The 17,957-nt window shown below is 43.0% G+C and overlaps 1 protein-coding gene across 1 annotated transcript in view; it reads left to right on the top strand.

Moving 5' to 3' along the window:
- Positions 1-17,957, top strand: part of MYO5A (myosin VA) — a 254,256-nt gene that overhangs the window by 182,508 nt on the left and 53,791 nt on the right. Inside the window, exons 20-25 of the mRNA XM_077263766.1 lie at positions 64-220; positions 1,350-1,589; positions 1,702-1,950; positions 3,182-3,275; positions 4,449-4,594; positions 5,374-5,376. Of these exons, the coding sequence (XP_077119881.1) occupies positions 64-220; positions 1,350-1,589; positions 1,702-1,950; positions 3,182-3,275; positions 4,449-4,594; positions 5,374-5,376 (889 nt within the window). The remainder of the gene's footprint in view (positions 1-63; positions 221-1,349; positions 1,590-1,701; positions 1,951-3,181; positions 3,276-4,448; positions 4,595-5,373; positions 5,377-17,957) is intronic.

The raw sequence follows: 17,957 nt of genomic DNA, 5'->3' as shown, positions 1-17,957 counted from the left end.
GAGCTGTACCATTGTGTTATATGAATTATGAGGGTGCTTTAACCATCTGAATTGTCCATACAGCTATACCCAGTTCCTGCGCAGGACCAGAGCAGCAATTGTTATTCAGAAGTACCGGAGAATGTATGTTATTCGCCAGAAGTATCGGCGTATACAGTCGGTCACACTTTCACTCCAGACATATCTTCGGGGTTATGCAGCCAGAAAGAGGTACCAGCAGGTAAGGGCAGCCAACAGTGACCGTGCAAGCAGCCGTCTATTGTTCAGTGGTCATGGCATGCCTGAAGGCGTATTCAACCTCTGTGATCCCCACCGATCCTGAGAATGAAGGGAGTGCAGCACCAATGTAGAAATGTATCTATCCTCTTCAATGTGCCCCAGCCAACCCCATTGAAGTGAATGGGATGGCTGCAGTTCCCTGAGCAGGCAGGTTACCGAAAGTGTAGCCATGTAGAAGAAACATAGGAGGCAATGTAATGCAAAAGCGCCTTCTTTCTTAGGATCTAAAAGGGCCCCAGTCATTTTGATTGGTAGATTGATTTTATTTCTATTTTATGCTTTCTCTTTATCAGATTGGAATACCCCTTTAAGGCTGCGTTCACATTATGTGCTTCTTACTTGCTGATGGTAAAACCACAACATTTTTTCTGCTCTCATTGAAAATGTTAGTAAAAGGTTGCATTTTTTTATCAAGATTGTAGCAACAAAAGCGCAATATGAACGTGAACGCAACAGAACACACTTCTTGTGTAATGACTTCACTATTTTGCGCAATTATAAGGTGTCAATATTGAGATATTGCAGCTATTTATCTATTTGCTATATAAGTCTTTTTTGGTTATGCACCAGTTCAGACTAGATTGCTGTTCAGTCAGTTTACCTATATTTACTATGTACTATTTTTTCTGACTTGAACACCCCACCCTTCACCATGCTTTGATTTTAATTACATCCAAACACAGTTGGTTCCGACCTTCCTATAAATGCAGGCTTTACCATGTTATTAGCCAGAGGTAAGTGTTCACACTACTAGGCAGTTAGGTCAGGGACCCATCCGATTCATGAGATTACCTTGACGTTGATGGATGGGCTCACATTTTTTAGCCAAATTTTGTGCTAAGCATCTCATGTGTTTTTTCATAGATTTCACAAGCCATTATGCTATTCACATTTCATGTACTACACATTCCCTTGCTTTAGCACAGTTGAGTGCAGCCGTTTATCCATTTGCTATGTAAGTTGTTTTTGGTTATGCACCAGTTCAGACTAGTTCTCTGTTCATCAGTTTACCATTACTTAATATTGAGATATGTACAAAATCACTAATAACTGTCTCCATCAACCTCCAGATGCTGCGGATACACAAAGCCACCATCATTCAGAAGCACGCCCGCGGCTGGTTGGCACGTAAGGCTTACAAGAGAAGCATGACAGCCATTGTCTACCTGCAGTCCTGCTACCGCCGGATGATGGCCAAGAGGGAGCTGAAGAAATTGAAAATTGAAGCTCGCTCCGTCGAACATTACAAGAAACTCAACTTTGGCATGGAAAATAAGATCATTCAGCTGCAACGTAGAATTGATGAACAGGTAACACTACAGTGTATGGCAGTGATATGGCCAGACACTACACCACATTCTCTGTCTGGCCATCTGTCTCTTGCTATTTGCTGGGATCATTCGATCTCTTATGTGTTTTCAGCATAAAGACAACAAGTCCTTGCTGGAGAGACTGACGCACCTAGAGGTGACCTACAGTACTGAGAAAGAGAAGCTCCGAAGTGATGTCAACCGCCTGAAAAAGTTTGAAGAGGAGGCGAAAAATGCCACAAACCGAGTGATTAGCCTGCAGGATGAGTTAGCCAGGCTTAGGAAAGAGCTTCAAGAAACGCAGAATGATAAGAAGATGATCGAGGAGGTCGCCAACCAATACAAGACTGAAACGGAGAAGGTATGTACTAGAGGAGCTATAGAAAAAGGACACCAAATAAAGAATTATCAGCATTGGAAATTATGAAAAATAGATAATATCTTATATGTTTTATTTTTTGGAAAAGACGGAAAAATACTACCATCTAGCTCTATAAGCATATTTTGGAACATATAGAAAATGGGATGTCCCAAAAACAACATGCATCCCTTGTCAACATGTTATCATAACCACTAACCCATATCGATCCCGATATCTGTGACGTGGTGCTTACTACCATGACATTCACACAGGGCACTTAAAGAAGCACTCCCATCAAAGTTTTTATCCTCTTGATATATTGTAGTCATCCTATTATATGGCACTGTGTACTTAGAAATTGCTAATTTTGCCTTTCTACCCAGATAATTCTTCTGTTTTCTTTGCTCTATGGAGAAACAGTCTATTTTTCCTGCATAAAATATTCCCCTCTTCAGCTCCTGACCCACCTTCTCCTTTCTTCCCCTTGCCAAGGACTTTTGCAGTGACTTATGGGTCATGCAGGGAAAATGTACCTCCTGTTTCTACATAGATCTTAGAAGGATTTAGCTGGTCAGATTTTAATCACGTTATGTCATAGACCTAAAGTAAAAGAGAAGAAATAACTGGAAACAAAGGCAAAATGAGCAATTGTAAATACACAGTGCTATATAATATGATTGCTTCTTTAAAGTCCCCTGTTCTTCAGATGAACTGGGACTGGCTGGTGTCTCCGCAGCCAAACCCTGAGCGATTATCATTTAACCTGAGGATAAACCCCTTTATGTATAATGCTGTATGGTGCTGACTTTAATGAGCAGACTGGGAAGAAGACTGCTTTTTGTTCCCCCCAAAAAATAAATGCTTGACATCATGATGCTACACTGAAAGCAAGCAACTTGCTTATATGTTGCTTTTTTGTGAAAATGAAGGATGATTAGCCCAAGACAGAGCAATCTTAGTGCTTTATGTACAGAGTAGAGCCCGTTTCTGGTCCACTTTGTTGAAGCACATACAATAATAATTTCATGGATGAACAGCAGAGTCAATGTCTTGTCGCATTTTTCGTTTTTACCCATAGGAGTATAAGTTCTTGTTCCCACAGTCCAACAGCTCATGCTCTGCTGGTATATTTCACCTACATTGGATGGATCTTACCTTAGTTTGTAGCTTTCCCACCATAGTCTTCTGAGGACAAAGATAACAGTTTTGCTTTTCTTGCTTTATTTTGCAGCTGTTGTCAGAACTCAAAGAACAGAACGCATTGTTGAAAGCAGAAAAGGAAGAGCTGAATCTCATAATCCAAGAGCAAGCCAAACGAATGACCGGTATGTGCTGATAATAATCGTTCAAACATTTCCGCTTCCTAATGCACACATATCACTGTTTCGTCACCTTAAAGCTGTTATCTCATTGGTGAAAAAACCTATTAAAATTAAGCCATACCACTTTCCACACCCCTGGCTAGGAGAATCGGAATTTAGCCATTTCTATAGCGCCTCGGCAGGAAAAAAGTAGTATTACATGGAAGCCAATCATATGAATGGTACTCAATGCAATCCAGGAATTACTCCACTTACAAATAGCGGCTCTCTAAAGCCGGCCATACACATTAGATTGCTGTCGGCTGAACAATGCATTGGCCCATCGTGTGGTCGATAGCCAACTTGGCCAGCTCTCCCGTACATAGGAGTGCTCCTCTGGCCGAGCCCTCCAGTCAGGTACAGACCTTGACTGAAATTCAGCCCTGGCATTTGAAATCACACAGGCCCACATGATCTCCGCCCCCAAGCATCAGATGGGATATATTACTAATATTACCCTGGATGGAGGAAAGGAAGATTTACTACAAGACCAATATGTCTAATGATACCTGTGGCCTGCTAGGGTAAGTGACGAAGTCAGCGACTTTGTGCTGCGTCACAACTCTTAGTAGTATGAATGTCTTGAAACACAGATTCTGCTAACAACGTAGCAAACAAGGTGGCCCACAACCAGACTGGTCCTTCTGGCATTTGCCAGAATTGCCAGATGGCCAGTCCGGCCCAGCCTCCAGTGTTCTCTTTGAGAGAGCCATCCGCTGACATGTCAGCCCCAGCATCTTATCTCCAGGTGAACAAAGAGCTCAACCATCTGAAGTCGTACATGCACAATCAACAACTCTCTGGACCATCAGTCGTCCGGCACCCCCATACACGTTAGACGGTCGGCCAAACCCATTGATACCGGCGACTTCAGCACACATTAATCTAATGTGTATTGGCGACCTAAGTTTATAAATTGTTGCAAACCTTTGCTTAAAGCTGATTGAAGTAACCATGGTTTTGCCTTCTTACAATCTCTGCTCTGTCATGTTAGATTTCATGTAGAAATGTAACAAATTAGTTAATGATAGTATGTTCGGGTATTCCTCTACACACTACATTTCACTAACTAAAAGTAGTTCAGAAATGGATGTCTTGTTAATCTAGTCTGGTTTTCTTTTTTCTTGCATTTGCTAGAGGAAATGGAGAAAAGATTGTTACAAGAAACAAAGGAGCTTGAACTTGAGCTGAATGATGAGAGGCTGAGATATCAGAATCTGCTCAATGAGTTCAGTCGCTTGGAGGAGCGGTATGATGACATTAAAGAAGAAATGAGCACCATGGTAGGTTGGCGAGGTATGAGTATAGCAGAATATAGAAGAGATTAGTAAGCTGCTCTGATGTTACCGTTCATACTGCAGAGCCTTCCGAAGCCCGGCCGCAAGAGGACGGACTCCACACACAGCAGCAATGAGTCTGAATACACCTTCAGTTCAGAAATCACGGAGTCGGAAGACTTCCCATACCGGAATGAGGTAAGACTAAAATGAGCAGGACTTGGTGTCCCGGTGAAGATAAGCCTAGGAATAAGCTGGTGGTGTCATTGCAAAATGAGAAGAGCAAACAGCAGGCACAGTCGCGCCAACCCTAGACGGTCATTCACTACAATGACCACCATGTAATGCTGATCACTGCTCATGTTTCTTTACAGGCGCACATTATTCTGTCTGTGTGACGTAAAGTTGGACCATGACTATTCACCACAGTCACCAAATGCTTTTCCATAGAGATCAATGTAACAAGCTTCACCTCTAATCCAGCTATAAACCATGTAAAACAATTATTTTATACAGAAATGTCACTTTTTCACGACAAAATCTTCAGATGGCCATGTACCAATTTTGGTTAAACTGGCTGACTTCTGTTGTGTATTAGATGTTTGGCTACATTTCCTTTAGCATCTGCTGAAGAAGAACAGAGTATGTTGAATTTCAACATATTTTTTGAGTCCTCTGGCTGTCGGTGTATGAGGCGTCTCCTTCTGTTTAGAATATATGCATGCTCAGTCAATTTGAGCTTGCATGTGTATGGATAGTTTAGTGTGATGGATGTGCTGTATAAGGTGGTTTAATAGGACAAATGTGTCCTTTACTTTTGTCATTCCCCAGGAGCCAGCTGATAAGAAAGCCCCTCTGGACATGTCCTTATTCCTCAAGCTTCAGAAACGTGTTAAAGAATTGGAACAAGAGAAACAAATAATGCAGGACGATTTGGATAGAAAGGAAGAGTTAATCAATAAAGCAAAGAGCCAGGTACTTTTATTTACTAGAACACTTATGGTTTTATTATTATTAACAGCGTAGTCCACTATCTATCAGATAGTGTCATATCGGTGGCGGTCCAACCCCCGGCACCCCCACTGTTCAGCTCTGGTGGTGGCTGGATGTAAATAATGTGCAGAGCTCCGTACACTGTTTAGTGCAGAACCAGAGAGAACTGCAGCCCAACTCCTATTCAATCATAGGATGCCACTGAATTATCTGGGAATTGCACACAATCTCATGCCTTTGGGGGATTCAGGGTATGTGCACACGTCCAGATTTCTTGCAGAAATTTTTTTTTTTTGCGTTTTTTTCCTGTTTTTTTCGCGTTTTTTTAGCATTCTGCAAGCGTAATTAGCTTGCAGAATGCTAAAGTTTTCCAAGCGATCTGTAGCATCGCTTGGAAAACTGACTGACAAGTTGGTCACACTTGTCAAACATACTGTTTGACAAGTGTGACCAACTTGTTATAGTAAAAGACAGAATGTTTAAAAATAATAAAAAAAAAAAAAAAATGGTTATACTCACTCAGACGATCTCCCCAGCGGCGTCCGTTCCTATAGATGCCGGTGTGGTTCAGGACCTGTGATGATGTCGCGGCTTGTGATTGGTCACGTGAGTCACATGAGCGGTCACGCGACCAATCACAAGACTGTGACGTCATCACAGGTCCTGAACCACACCATCTATAGGAACCGAAGAGAGAGCATGCACCGGAGAGGCGGGAACACTTCGGGGGCCATCAGTGGGTGAGTATAGGACTATTTTTTATTAATATCTGGAAGTAAGCAGATCAATGCACTCCTAGGTGTGCGGAATCCCCGCAATTCCGCATTTTTAATGAACATGTTGCTTTTTTTTCCGCGACATTTGCACAAAATTTGCAACATTTGCACAAAAAATGCGGAATACCCTGTAAATAATAGGAGGCATATGTAAGCGTTTTTATCACGTTTTTATAGCAAAAAAACGCGAAAAATCCTGAACGTGTGCACATGGCCTTAGTGTTTCAATATGTGACATTTCTGTATCTCCTGTCCTTTGTTCACCTTGGAGATGAGTTTTGCCAGAGGTGTCTAGCAGAGTCTGATCCCACTCTTATCTGTTACAATAAACATGCCTGAAAAGCACAAGAAAGCGTGGAGATTGCTATTGACTGAAGTGTATCTGGCTGCCTTTTGCATGGCTAACAAAAGAATTGAAAAGTTTCTAACCGTTAAATTCATACAAATCTATTCTTATATTTTTTTTTCTAGGAGGAAGCCAAATCACCAGTCCGAGGCACAGAACTGGAGTACGAGTCTCTCAAGGTAACAGAAGGGATACTGTATACTACACAGATATATGGTGTTTTCCACCACTTACCATTGACCATGTTGATAGAAATTACTATAAAATCCACATAGTGGCTTCTTGAGTAGCAACTAAACAGACATTGGCTTTAAAGTAGGTGCTAATCGATTTGCAGTTCCCATTACATCAGCCACAACAGTGGTGTATGGCTGTGGCATGGGAGCAGCAGAAGCGCCTCGTAACTTCTGGCAACCGTGACTCTTCCTTTGATTAGCTGGCCTGGCGCGACTTCACATGTGCATCACGCCACAACGATGACATTGCGCCAGTGTCTCTAATCAAAAGAAGAACCGTGGATGGGACGTGTGAATGAATTCACACCAGCTCTATTTGGCGTAAAACATTACAATGAAATCTTAGAATTTACTGTGCACAATATGATTTGTATAATAACCAATTGACAAGCCATTGGTTGGCAGTTTATTCCCGTACCATAACATAGATTACTATTATCATGGTGATCTTCAGCCTCTTGTCAGTGCGCCTATGACGTCAGAAGCGGGGCTGAAGTACACAACCCTACTACTTCCCAATACAGAATTAACTGATCCCAGTATTGCCCCTCAAATGCAGTGGTCAATAGCGACTGCTGCATCTAAGGTGTGTGATGGATGGGGAGTGTTTCCTCTGCCGATCAGTGCCAAGTGATGTGATCGCAGAGCTCGGAGTGGTGGCCAGCTGGAGGTCTAACAATGGCCTCCAACCTGCCAAGGCTATATGCCTACTAGGCTATTCCAAGGGCATTTTTTCCCCCATGGATTTAGGTATCCTGTAAGTCCTTGTCCAACCCCTTAACAAGCTTGACTGCCTTTCTGGTAGATAACTGATGTGAAAGCAAAAAAGAAAAAACAAAAGTATTGCTATGAATGTACCGACCAATAGAATAAAGGTAACATGGTGCTATGTGAATTGTGTACTATTAAATCACAATGGCCCTGATTCACTAAGACCAGCATTGTACTCTCCGGTTTTGAGGAAGAGGTGTTCTAGAGTCTCACACTCCCGATTTATGAAGAGGCTTACACCTCACTACCAATCCTACTCCAGTCCTTGCTGGAATAAAGTTTGTGGCATAGCAAATGCTGCTGCTTTTCATTAATTTCACGGGGATCGGTCGTCACGTCCCATCTTGCCCCAGCTCCACCTACTTTGGGCTAAAATGGCGTGAGAACACCAAAAGTCGCTAAATTTTAGCACAGCTTCATGTTGTGTCATTTTGAGACTTTTCAAAGGTTTTTACATTAAAATACTGGTGTAAAAGCTTTCATGAATCTGGCCCAAAATATCCCATGGCAGGATGGCTGTCTTTTTTTTTTTCTCCGTACTCTTTCAAAACAGTTAAAAAAAGTTAATAAGTTATGTGTACCTCAAAATACTCCCATTGGAAAATCTATCTCATCCCATAAAAAGACGCCATCTGAGTGCAATGTCAAAAGAAATGAAAAAGTCCATAATGAGGTCATCTTGCAGCTTAATCCAATTTATGTCACATCACTTGTGTTCTTTCTGTTACTATCAGCGTCAGGAGCTGGAGTCTGAGAACAAGAAGTTGAAGAATGATTTAAATGAGTTAAGGAGGACCATCACTGATAAAGTCTCCCCAGATCCGTCTGGGCCAGGAGCTCCAGTATATAAAGTGCTGCTAGAGCAAATGACCTCAGTCAGCGAGGAATTGGAAGTGCGGAAAGAGGAAGTGCTCATTCTCCGCTCGCAGCTAGTGAGTCAGATGGAAGCCATTCCACACAAGGTGAGCTGCGTCACTTCCGCTTACTCAGTGAGCCTATGGAAGGAATTGTGGCCAAGTGACCGTTGTGTTTTATCTCTCCTGCTAACCAGGATAAACACGAAAACCAAAATAGACAATACTGTAATTATACCGAAAAAAAATGCGGGTAGTTTCTGGCACAGCCAATCAAGTTACCGTAAATCTATAAAAGTAAAAAACCTCCGGTGTTGAGGTTTTTAACTTTTATGGACTTTTAACTTGCTTCAATAAACTTAGTTTTTATCCAGTTGGTTGTGCTGGAAACCACTCTCATTTTTTTCTCTGTCCGCTTCAATCACCAGAAGGTACGGCACCCACTTGTTTTTAATTAAAGCAACGGATCCATGTATACTACAAGCGTGAACAGCTCCAACCTTCCCCCTCTCCTTTACCTTCTTATCATTATAGTATACTAGCTGAAGAGCCCGGCTTTGCCCGGGCATAGTAACTAAGGCTGCTTTCACACTAGCGTCGGTACGGGGCCATCGCGCTGCGTCGGCCCGACGTACCTACGCATACTGTGACAAAAATGCCCGACGTGGGCAGCGGAAGCAGTCTTAAGACGCTTCCGCTGCCCCATTGCAAGGTCCGGGGAGGAGGGGGCGGAGTTTCGGCCGCGCATGCGCGGTTGAAAATGGCAGTCCCGACGCACAAAAAAAGTTACATGTAATGTTTTTTTGTGCCGGCGGTGCGCCAAAACACGGCACAACCGTCGCACGACGGTTGCGACGTGTGGCACTGCGTCGCTAATAAGTCTATGGAGAAAAAACGCATCCTGTGGGCAACTTTGCAGGATGCGTTTTTTATCCACAACGACGCATTGCGACGTGCAGTGCATTACGCTAGTGTGAAAGTAGCCTAACTGTGGTTAGTTATAACAAATAACGGTGGCAGTTAAGGGCCCTTATTCCTCCTGCACCTCACACTCTTCCTTTATACATAGCATTTTTCTGCAGCACAGCTTTTATATACACACAGTGGCAGGCAATGTCCCTGGGCAGACAGCGCTGCCCCGTCCCCTCCATGCCAGCACTGCCCCGTCCCCTCCATGCCAGCACTGCCCGGACCCCTCCATGCCAGCAGTGGCCCTCTGCCGCTCTCATGTAGTTCCCGTTAACCCCTTTCAGGTCTGCGGGGACCCGTAGCGGGGCACGGGTGTGACTTGCGCCTTCTGTACGGGTTTGCGCCCTTCCTGCTGGCATACATGATGTTGGTGTTCTTGTCGCTGCTCTTTTTCAGCGCAGACTGACAGCGGGGGCGCCGCCTGTATGTGGTGGGTTTCTTCTTTCTTCCTTCCAGGCCAGCAGCTGGTGCACATATCCAATCCTGGGTCCAGAGATTTTCTGGGCTTTATGTCCCAATCAGCACATTGGCGGCAGCGAGCAGCTCAGACAGAATGAAACTCCGGAGAGGGGCAGTCAGTGCTGCCGGAGAGGATGGCAACGCCTGCTGCTGCTGCTTTTTCCTCTCTTTTCTGCCTGAACTCTCAGTAGATGCGAGATCCTGGGCAGCTAAAGGACCTGTGATGATGTCACGACCATGTGACCAGTCACGTGCTTGGGAGGATGTGTCAGACGTAGGGCTGTGCTGAAGTAGAAGTGTCAGCTCGTGTAACATAGCAGGGTCTTGTATCACATCACTGGGGGGGGGGGGGTCGGGGGGGGGGGGTGGGAAGTATAGTAACCCCGAATACATGGGATCAGAGGGTCCCTGCAGCAGAGCTGTGTGTGCAATGTATGTGAGGGCAAGCGGTGTGTCACAACTGTTGTCGGGTGCCCCTGGACTAGGAGCTCTTTCCCTGTGGCTATGCTGGGTGGGCGTGGCTTGATACACACACCAACACTCATATATATAATGTGTGTATGTATGTATGTATGTATATATATATATATATATATATATATATATATATATATATATATATATATATATATATATATATATATATATATATATATATATATATACACACACACATATATATATATATATATATATATATATATATATATATATATATATATATATATATATATAATTATAGTTGTCAGTTACACATACCAATCATCCAAGTCTGTCATGGTATTCCTCTATAGTCTAACATGTAGAAATAAATGTTTTTATCAGTTTTGATTTAAAATCTGCAAATTTATGCATTCTCTTACTTTAAAGGGAATCTGTCACCCCAGAATTTGCCCATAAGCTGTGGTCACCGGCATCAGGTACTTATCTACAACATTCTGTAATGCTGTAGATAAGCCCCCGATGTCACCTGAAAGATAAGAAAAGCAAGTTAGATTATACTTACTCAGGGGCGGTCCCGCTGCGGTCCGGTCTGATGGGCGTCGCGGTCCGGCGCCTACCATCTTCATATGATGACGTCCTCTTCTTTGCTGCCTGCCGCGGCTCCTGCGCAGGCTCACTTTTCTGCCCTGTTGAGGACAGCATAAAGTACTGCAGGGCGCAGGCGCCGGGCCTCTCTAACCTTTCCTGGCGCCTACGCACTGCAGTACTTTGCTCTGCCCTCAACAGGGCCGAGAATTGCGCTTGCGCAGGAGCCGCGGCAGGCAGCAAAGAAGAGGACGACATCGTATGAAGATGGGAGGCACCGACCGGACCGTGACACCCATCGGACCGAACCGCATCAGGACCGCCCCTGGGTGAGTATAATATAACCTGTTTTTCTTATCTTTCAGGATACATCGGGGGCTTATCTACAGCATTACAGAATGCTGTAGATAAGCCCCTGATGCCGGTGGCCTTAGCTTATAGGCCAATTTTGGGGTGACATATTCCCTTTAAAATAATTCACCGTATAATGGCCCCTTCATGTCCTTTTGAAAGGGAGGGTGTATTCAATGGCACCAGTATTATGAATCATTAGCTAAAAAGAACTTCTGTGATTTTGAACAAATGTCCTGTTAGAACCAGGTGTAGAGTCAATTGCAAATTAGAGATTCAGCCTGCAAAGGAAAAGATGGGTGAAAAATGCAGAAGATTAGACCTGAAATAGCAGTGTTCCACATGTGCACACAGGAACACTTATTCTAAAACGTTACTTAAAAGTATACACTGTGTTCCAAATTATTATGCAAATTGGATTTAAGTGTCGTAAAGATTTAATTGTTTTGTTTTTCAAATAAACTCGTGGATGGTATTGTGTCTCAGGGCTCAATGGATCACTGAAATCAACCTGAAACACATGTGATAATTAGTTTTCCAGGTGATTCTAATTAAAGGAAAACTACTTAAAAATGATGTTCCACATTATTAAGCAGGTCACAGGTTTCAAGCAATATGGGAAATAAAAAGGATCTCTCTGTTGCTGAAAAGCATCAAATAGTGCAATGCCTTGGTCAAGGGATGAAAACAATAGATATTTCCCGAAAACTTAAGCGTGATCATCATACTGTGAAGAGATTTGTGGCTGAATCTGAGCACAGACGTGTTCGTGCTGATAAAGGCAGAATGAGGAAGGTTTTTGCCAGTCAAGTTCATCGGATTAAGAGAGCAGCTGTTAACAAGCCATTACAAACTAGCAAACAGATATTTGAAGCTGCTGGTGCCTCTGGAGTCCCTCGAACTTCAAGGTGTAGGATCCTTCAAAGGCTTGCTGTGGTGCATAAACCTACTATTCGGCCACCCCTAAACAGTGTTCACAAGCAGAAACAGTTGCAGTGGGCCCAGACATACATGAAGACTAATTTTCCAACAGTCTTGTTTACTGATGAGTGTCGAGCAACTGTGGATGGTCCAGATGGATGGAGTAGTGGATGGCCACCATGTCTCAACAAGGCTGCGATGTCAGCAAGGAGTGGAGGAGTCATGTTTTGGGCCGGAATCATAGGGAAACAGCTGGTAGGGCCCTTTAAGGTTCCTAAAGGTGTGAAAATGACCTCTGCAAAGTACATAAAGTTTCTGACTGACAACTTTCTTCCATGGTATAAAAAGGAGAAACGTGCCTTCAGGAGCAAAATCTTCTTCATGCATGACAATGCACCATCTGATGCTGCAAAGAATACCTCTGAGTCATTGGCTGCTATGGGCATAAAAGGAGATAAACTCATGGTGTGGCCACCATCTTCCCCTGACCTCAACCCTATAGAGAACCTTTGGAGTATCATCAAGCAAAAGATCTATGAGGGTGGGAGGCAGTTCACACCAAAACAGCAGCTCTGGGAGGCAATTCTGACTTCACGCAAAGAAATACAAGCAGAAACTCTCCAAAAACTCACAAGTTCAATGGATGCAAGAATTGTGACGGTGATATCAAAGAAGGGGTCCTATGTTAACATGTAACTTGGCCTGTTAGGATGTTTTGGAGTTAAATAGCTTTTTTGTTCAGTGAATGTGACCTCCTAATGCCGCAAATTCCACAAATGAGCATTTTCAGTTCTTTAAAACATATCAAATGTTTAGAAATTATACTGTGCCTAATAATTTGGAACAGTGCATTTTGAGTTTTTATTCATTTTGGAGATTATACTGTTATCATTAGGAGGTTTCTCAATAAAATTCAATGTATATTCTAACGGGTGATGACTTTTATTAGACTGACTGTCATTTGCCCCAACCTTTCAGGAAAATCTGAGAAAAATGTAATTTGCATAATAATTTGGAACATAGTGTAGTCCTTTTAGTCCTTTTCAAGTTCTACTATGCCTTTTTTTCTGTAGAATGTCTAATGTGGATTCCCATCCCCACTACTCCACCTCTTTGGAATAAATTCCACATTGAATTTTCCTGCTTAGAAAGTGTCACTTGTAATTTCCACCTTGAAAACAGAGCAGTTTAGTTCACTAGTGAATGGAGTTTACAGATTATGTTCATACCTGGTTTTCCTTTAAGTGCAGTACAGTGTTATGTACCGTGCCTTCATTTCTTACTGATGTTTTCTAATTAAGATTTTTTTTCCTTTTTTATTTTTGTGTTTAATAAAGGATGACAAGGTAACATTTGCCATTGTTGCAGCTTTAGCTTTCTGCATGTAATGCAATAACCTTTTACTGCTGTTGGACCCATGAGCAAAACCAGACTTTGTGCTGCCAAGTCCAATGCTGCTTGTGCTTTTGTAATCCATTTGTCGAGTGAAGTCTCTAATATGACGAATGACCATACAGTCAGTGCAGTCATCTGCTCCTCCTATTGTAAATCATTGTAATCAATAACGCATTCGATCCATCATCTAAGAGTAAAATGTAGTTTGTTGCCAACTTTCAAGCTTCATTATTGTGTGTTCATGCCCTGTGATGCGAAGTCTACTGATTGAACCTCTCTTGTCAAGCAAAAATATTATTTTTATTGGCTTCAGATCCACTAAAGGGGTTCCATCTTTAACATTTTAAAGGCCGAAGACTTGGTCTATGTAAAAATAAAAAAAATTGACATTGCTTACAGGGCTGTGGAGTTGGTAAGCCAAACCTCCGACTCCTCAATTTCCGTGACTCCCGACTCCACAGCACTGATCACTACTGAGCATGTACATAAAGTGCAGCACCGATAAATCTCAACTACGACTCCACAACACTGCCTCACTACTGAGCATGTGCATAAAGTGCAGCACAGATTCATCTCGGTTCCCACTCCACAGCATTGGTCACTACTGAGCATGTGCATAAAGTGCAGCACAGATTGATCTCTACTAAAAGCCAAGATCCTTAGACCAGGAACAGAACAGATGTGTATAGGACAATTCATAACTTTCCCGAATTATTATGAAACATTTACCGCACATCCTGCATTGTACTACTGTATCCAATGTATTCTATATTTTAGGAGTCGGAGTCTGTCCATTTTATACAGACTCCACCAAAATGGTCTCAGACTTCACAGCCCTGCCTCACTCACTACATGTGTAGCACATGTACATAAAGTGCAGCACAGATTCATCTCAACTAAAGGTACCTTCACACTAAACGACTTTGCAACGATAGCGATCCATGACGTTGCAGCGTCCTGGATAGCGACATCGTTGTGTTTGACACACAGCAGCGATCTGGATCCTGCTGTGATATCGCTGGTCGTTGCTGAAAGTCCAGAACTATATTTGGTCGTCAGATCGGCGTGTATCGTCGTGTTTGACAGCAAAAGCAACGATGCCAGCAATGTTTTACAATGGTAACCAGGGTACATATCGGGTTACTAAGCGCAGGGCCGCGCTTAATAACCTGATATTTACCCTGGTTACCATTGTAAATGTAAAAAAAAAGCAGTACATACTCACCTTCTGATGTCCGTCAGGTCCCTGGCCGTCTGCTTCCCGCACTGACTGTGAGCTCACAGTCAGTGCTGGAAGCAGACGGCCAGGGATGTGACGGACATCAGAAGGTGAGTATGTAGTAGGTTACTAAGCGCGGCCCTGCGCTTAGTAACCCGATGTTTACCCTGGTTACCCGGGGACTTCGGCATCGTTGGTCGCTGGAGAGCTGTCTGTGTGACAGCTCTCCAGCGACCACACAGCGACGCTGCAGCGATCGGCATCGTTGTCGATATCGCTGCAGCGTCGCTTAATGTGACGGTACCTTAAGACTCCACAGCACTGCCTCACTACTGAGCATATGCATAAAGTGCAGCACAGATAAATCTCAACTACGACTCCACAGCACTGCCTCACTACTGAGCATGCACATAAAGTGCAGCACAGATTCATCTCCGCTCCGACCCCACAGCACTCATCACTACTGAGCATGTACATAACGTGCAGCACAGATTCATCTCAATTACGACTACACAGCACTGCCTCATTACTGAGCACGTACATAAAGTGCAGCCCAGATAAATCTCAACTACAACTCCATAGCACGGCCTCACTGCTGAGCACGTGCTTAAAGTGCAGCACAGATAAGTCTCAACTACAACTCCACAGCACTGGTCACTACTGAGCATGTGCATAAAGTGCAGCACAGATTCACCTCAACTAGAAGACGAGATCCTTAGATCAGGAACAGAACAGACATGTATAGGACATTTCATAACTTTCCCAAATTCTTGTGAAAACATTTACAACACATCCTTCATTGTATTACTGTACACAATTTATTATATATTTCAGGAGTTGGTCCATTTTATACAGACTCCAACTCCACCAAAATAGACACTGACTCTGACCCCACAGCCCTGCTTGCTTACCTCCTTTCTGCTCTGGCACGGTCTCTTTGATTCTGCCACGATATCATGTTGATGTAGCTCAGTGATTGGCTGCAGTGGTCTGATATTGTAGTCATGATGTCACTGCTGCAGCCAGGGCAGTGCTGGAGCAGCAGCATGTAAGTAAGGCTTATTTTATTAATTTTTTTGGTAAATAGACCAAGCCTTTAAAAATAAGAGAAAATTTAAAGTTAGAACCTTTAAAGTCTGTTTACTAAAGATAGACTCTATTAGTGTGGTTCATTGCACTATTGGCAAACATTAGTATAATTGTGTAAATGACGGAAAACATGATGAAATTACTTTCTTGATAAATGGTATCTCATGATCAAATTGACTGCAATTGTTTATGAGCTATTGCTATGTTTCTGGGCTAAGTATCCCAGCGATCACTAAACGATTGTTTCCACGAGTATTTTTTTTTTTAAGGCCAATCTTTATGGTGGCCTATGTATTACTGCAGATGACACCGGAGGTCCGAGCTATAGCCCCCAGCTGAATAGAGAGGTGCTTTCCTTGAGCAGAATTGTTTAGATATGGTAAATGTGGTCAATATATAAAGTAATAGTTTTACTCCTTTAGGACACTATGACAGACACATTACCTATATCTGAGGATGTAAAGAAAATGAAGGATCACAGGGAGATTGCTCAGGCTTATACAGGCATGAAGGAAAGCAACAGGTGAGTTATTACCCTTGATCATACTACTTTTGCTAGTTCTAGCTAAAATCTGTTTACCTTTTATTTGCTAGACCACAGAGAGAGAGAGAGAGAGAGAGAGAGAGAGAGAGAGACCAGAATGGAAAATGTGCATGATTTCAATGCAAAATACTTGGAAAACCGGATCCGGGGGCCGGATTCATCGTTTCACACGTTTTTGCCACTGTGCACTTTTTTCGCCGGACAAAACAACGTTCCTCTGGACGTTTTCTCCGTCTGCCGGAAACGACTGTTTGGACGGATCCGGCAAAAAACGGATGAAACGTGTGGCCATCAGGCGCAATCCGGCGCGAATACAACTCTATGAGAAAAAAAACGGATACGTTTTTTTTTTTTCAAAACTTGCCGGATTGTGCCGGAAACAAAAAACCTGATGTGTGAAAGTAGCTTCATAAGATTTTATAAGTGAGATCCACTTAATTTTACAATCTATTACTTTATTGACTTGCATATATGTGTCAATATTTTATTAAATCAAATTTAGAAATGTGCAACACAAATGAAAAAGGGTGGTATTACATGAGCTGCAGCTAGGATAGAAGATCCACCAATTATCTGTCTATATTTTCTTTTTGATAAAGAACCACTCCTATTTTATGCTATTATACTACAACAAAACGAGCTCACATTTGAACCCGTTGACTTGATGGGATTCTAAAGTGATGTGTACCAATATTTAGAAAGTACAAATGGCAAGATAGAAAAATGAATATGAACAGGCAATTCAATTTACATCTCTAGGAAAGCGCTTTTTCTTGAAAATAAAAAGCCATTTACTGATTAAAGGGTTTACTCCTTTCAAATACTTTTGGGGTATGCCGCTATGCATCCCCACCACTGCTTCTGTGAATGTGCACACAGACTGCAGGGGTGACTACAGTGCTGCAGCCACTCATGCGGCTCTGCGTTAGAGCTCGAGCAGATGAGCGGAGTGATTGGCTGCAGCGCTGCTGATCTGACGACGTTCTGACTTCACTGTTGCAGCCTTACACATTTATGGAGCAGTGGCTCAAGGCACAGTGAAAAGGCTAATTATCGCCTAATTTTATAATTTTTAACATGGTAAGGACAAATTATTATTTGTCAGTGCTGTTTACCCATGAAATCCGGCGCCTGCGCTGTGTATCGCTGTTTTGGTGCAGGCGCAGAGAGCTCTGGCCGTCTGACGTCACAGCCAATAAAACCCTTTATTTATATTTTCGCCAAAATACCTTTCTTTAGCCAGGGAGGCAGGTCCTCACCCCCCTGCTTGTAACGCCACATTGCCGTCACTCAAATGTTCAGGGGGCCGGGCACCGCCCCCTCCGCGCTGTTTACCCATGAAATCCTGTGCGGCGAGTGCGGCCACCCACCTTGGTAATCCCAGCCCCGCAGTGTGTTATGCATTATGCAGAGTGCG

Source organism: Ranitomeya variabilis, chromosome 5, assembly GCF_051348905.1.
Source record: "Ranitomeya variabilis isolate aRanVar5 chromosome 5, aRanVar5.hap1, whole genome shotgun sequence".
NCBI classification, from domain to species: domain Eukaryota; kingdom Metazoa; phylum Chordata; class Amphibia; order Anura; family Dendrobatidae; genus Ranitomeya; species Ranitomeya variabilis.
The sequence above is the reverse complement of the archived record's forward strand: the minus strand, read 5'-3'. Positions and strand labels throughout refer to the sequence as shown.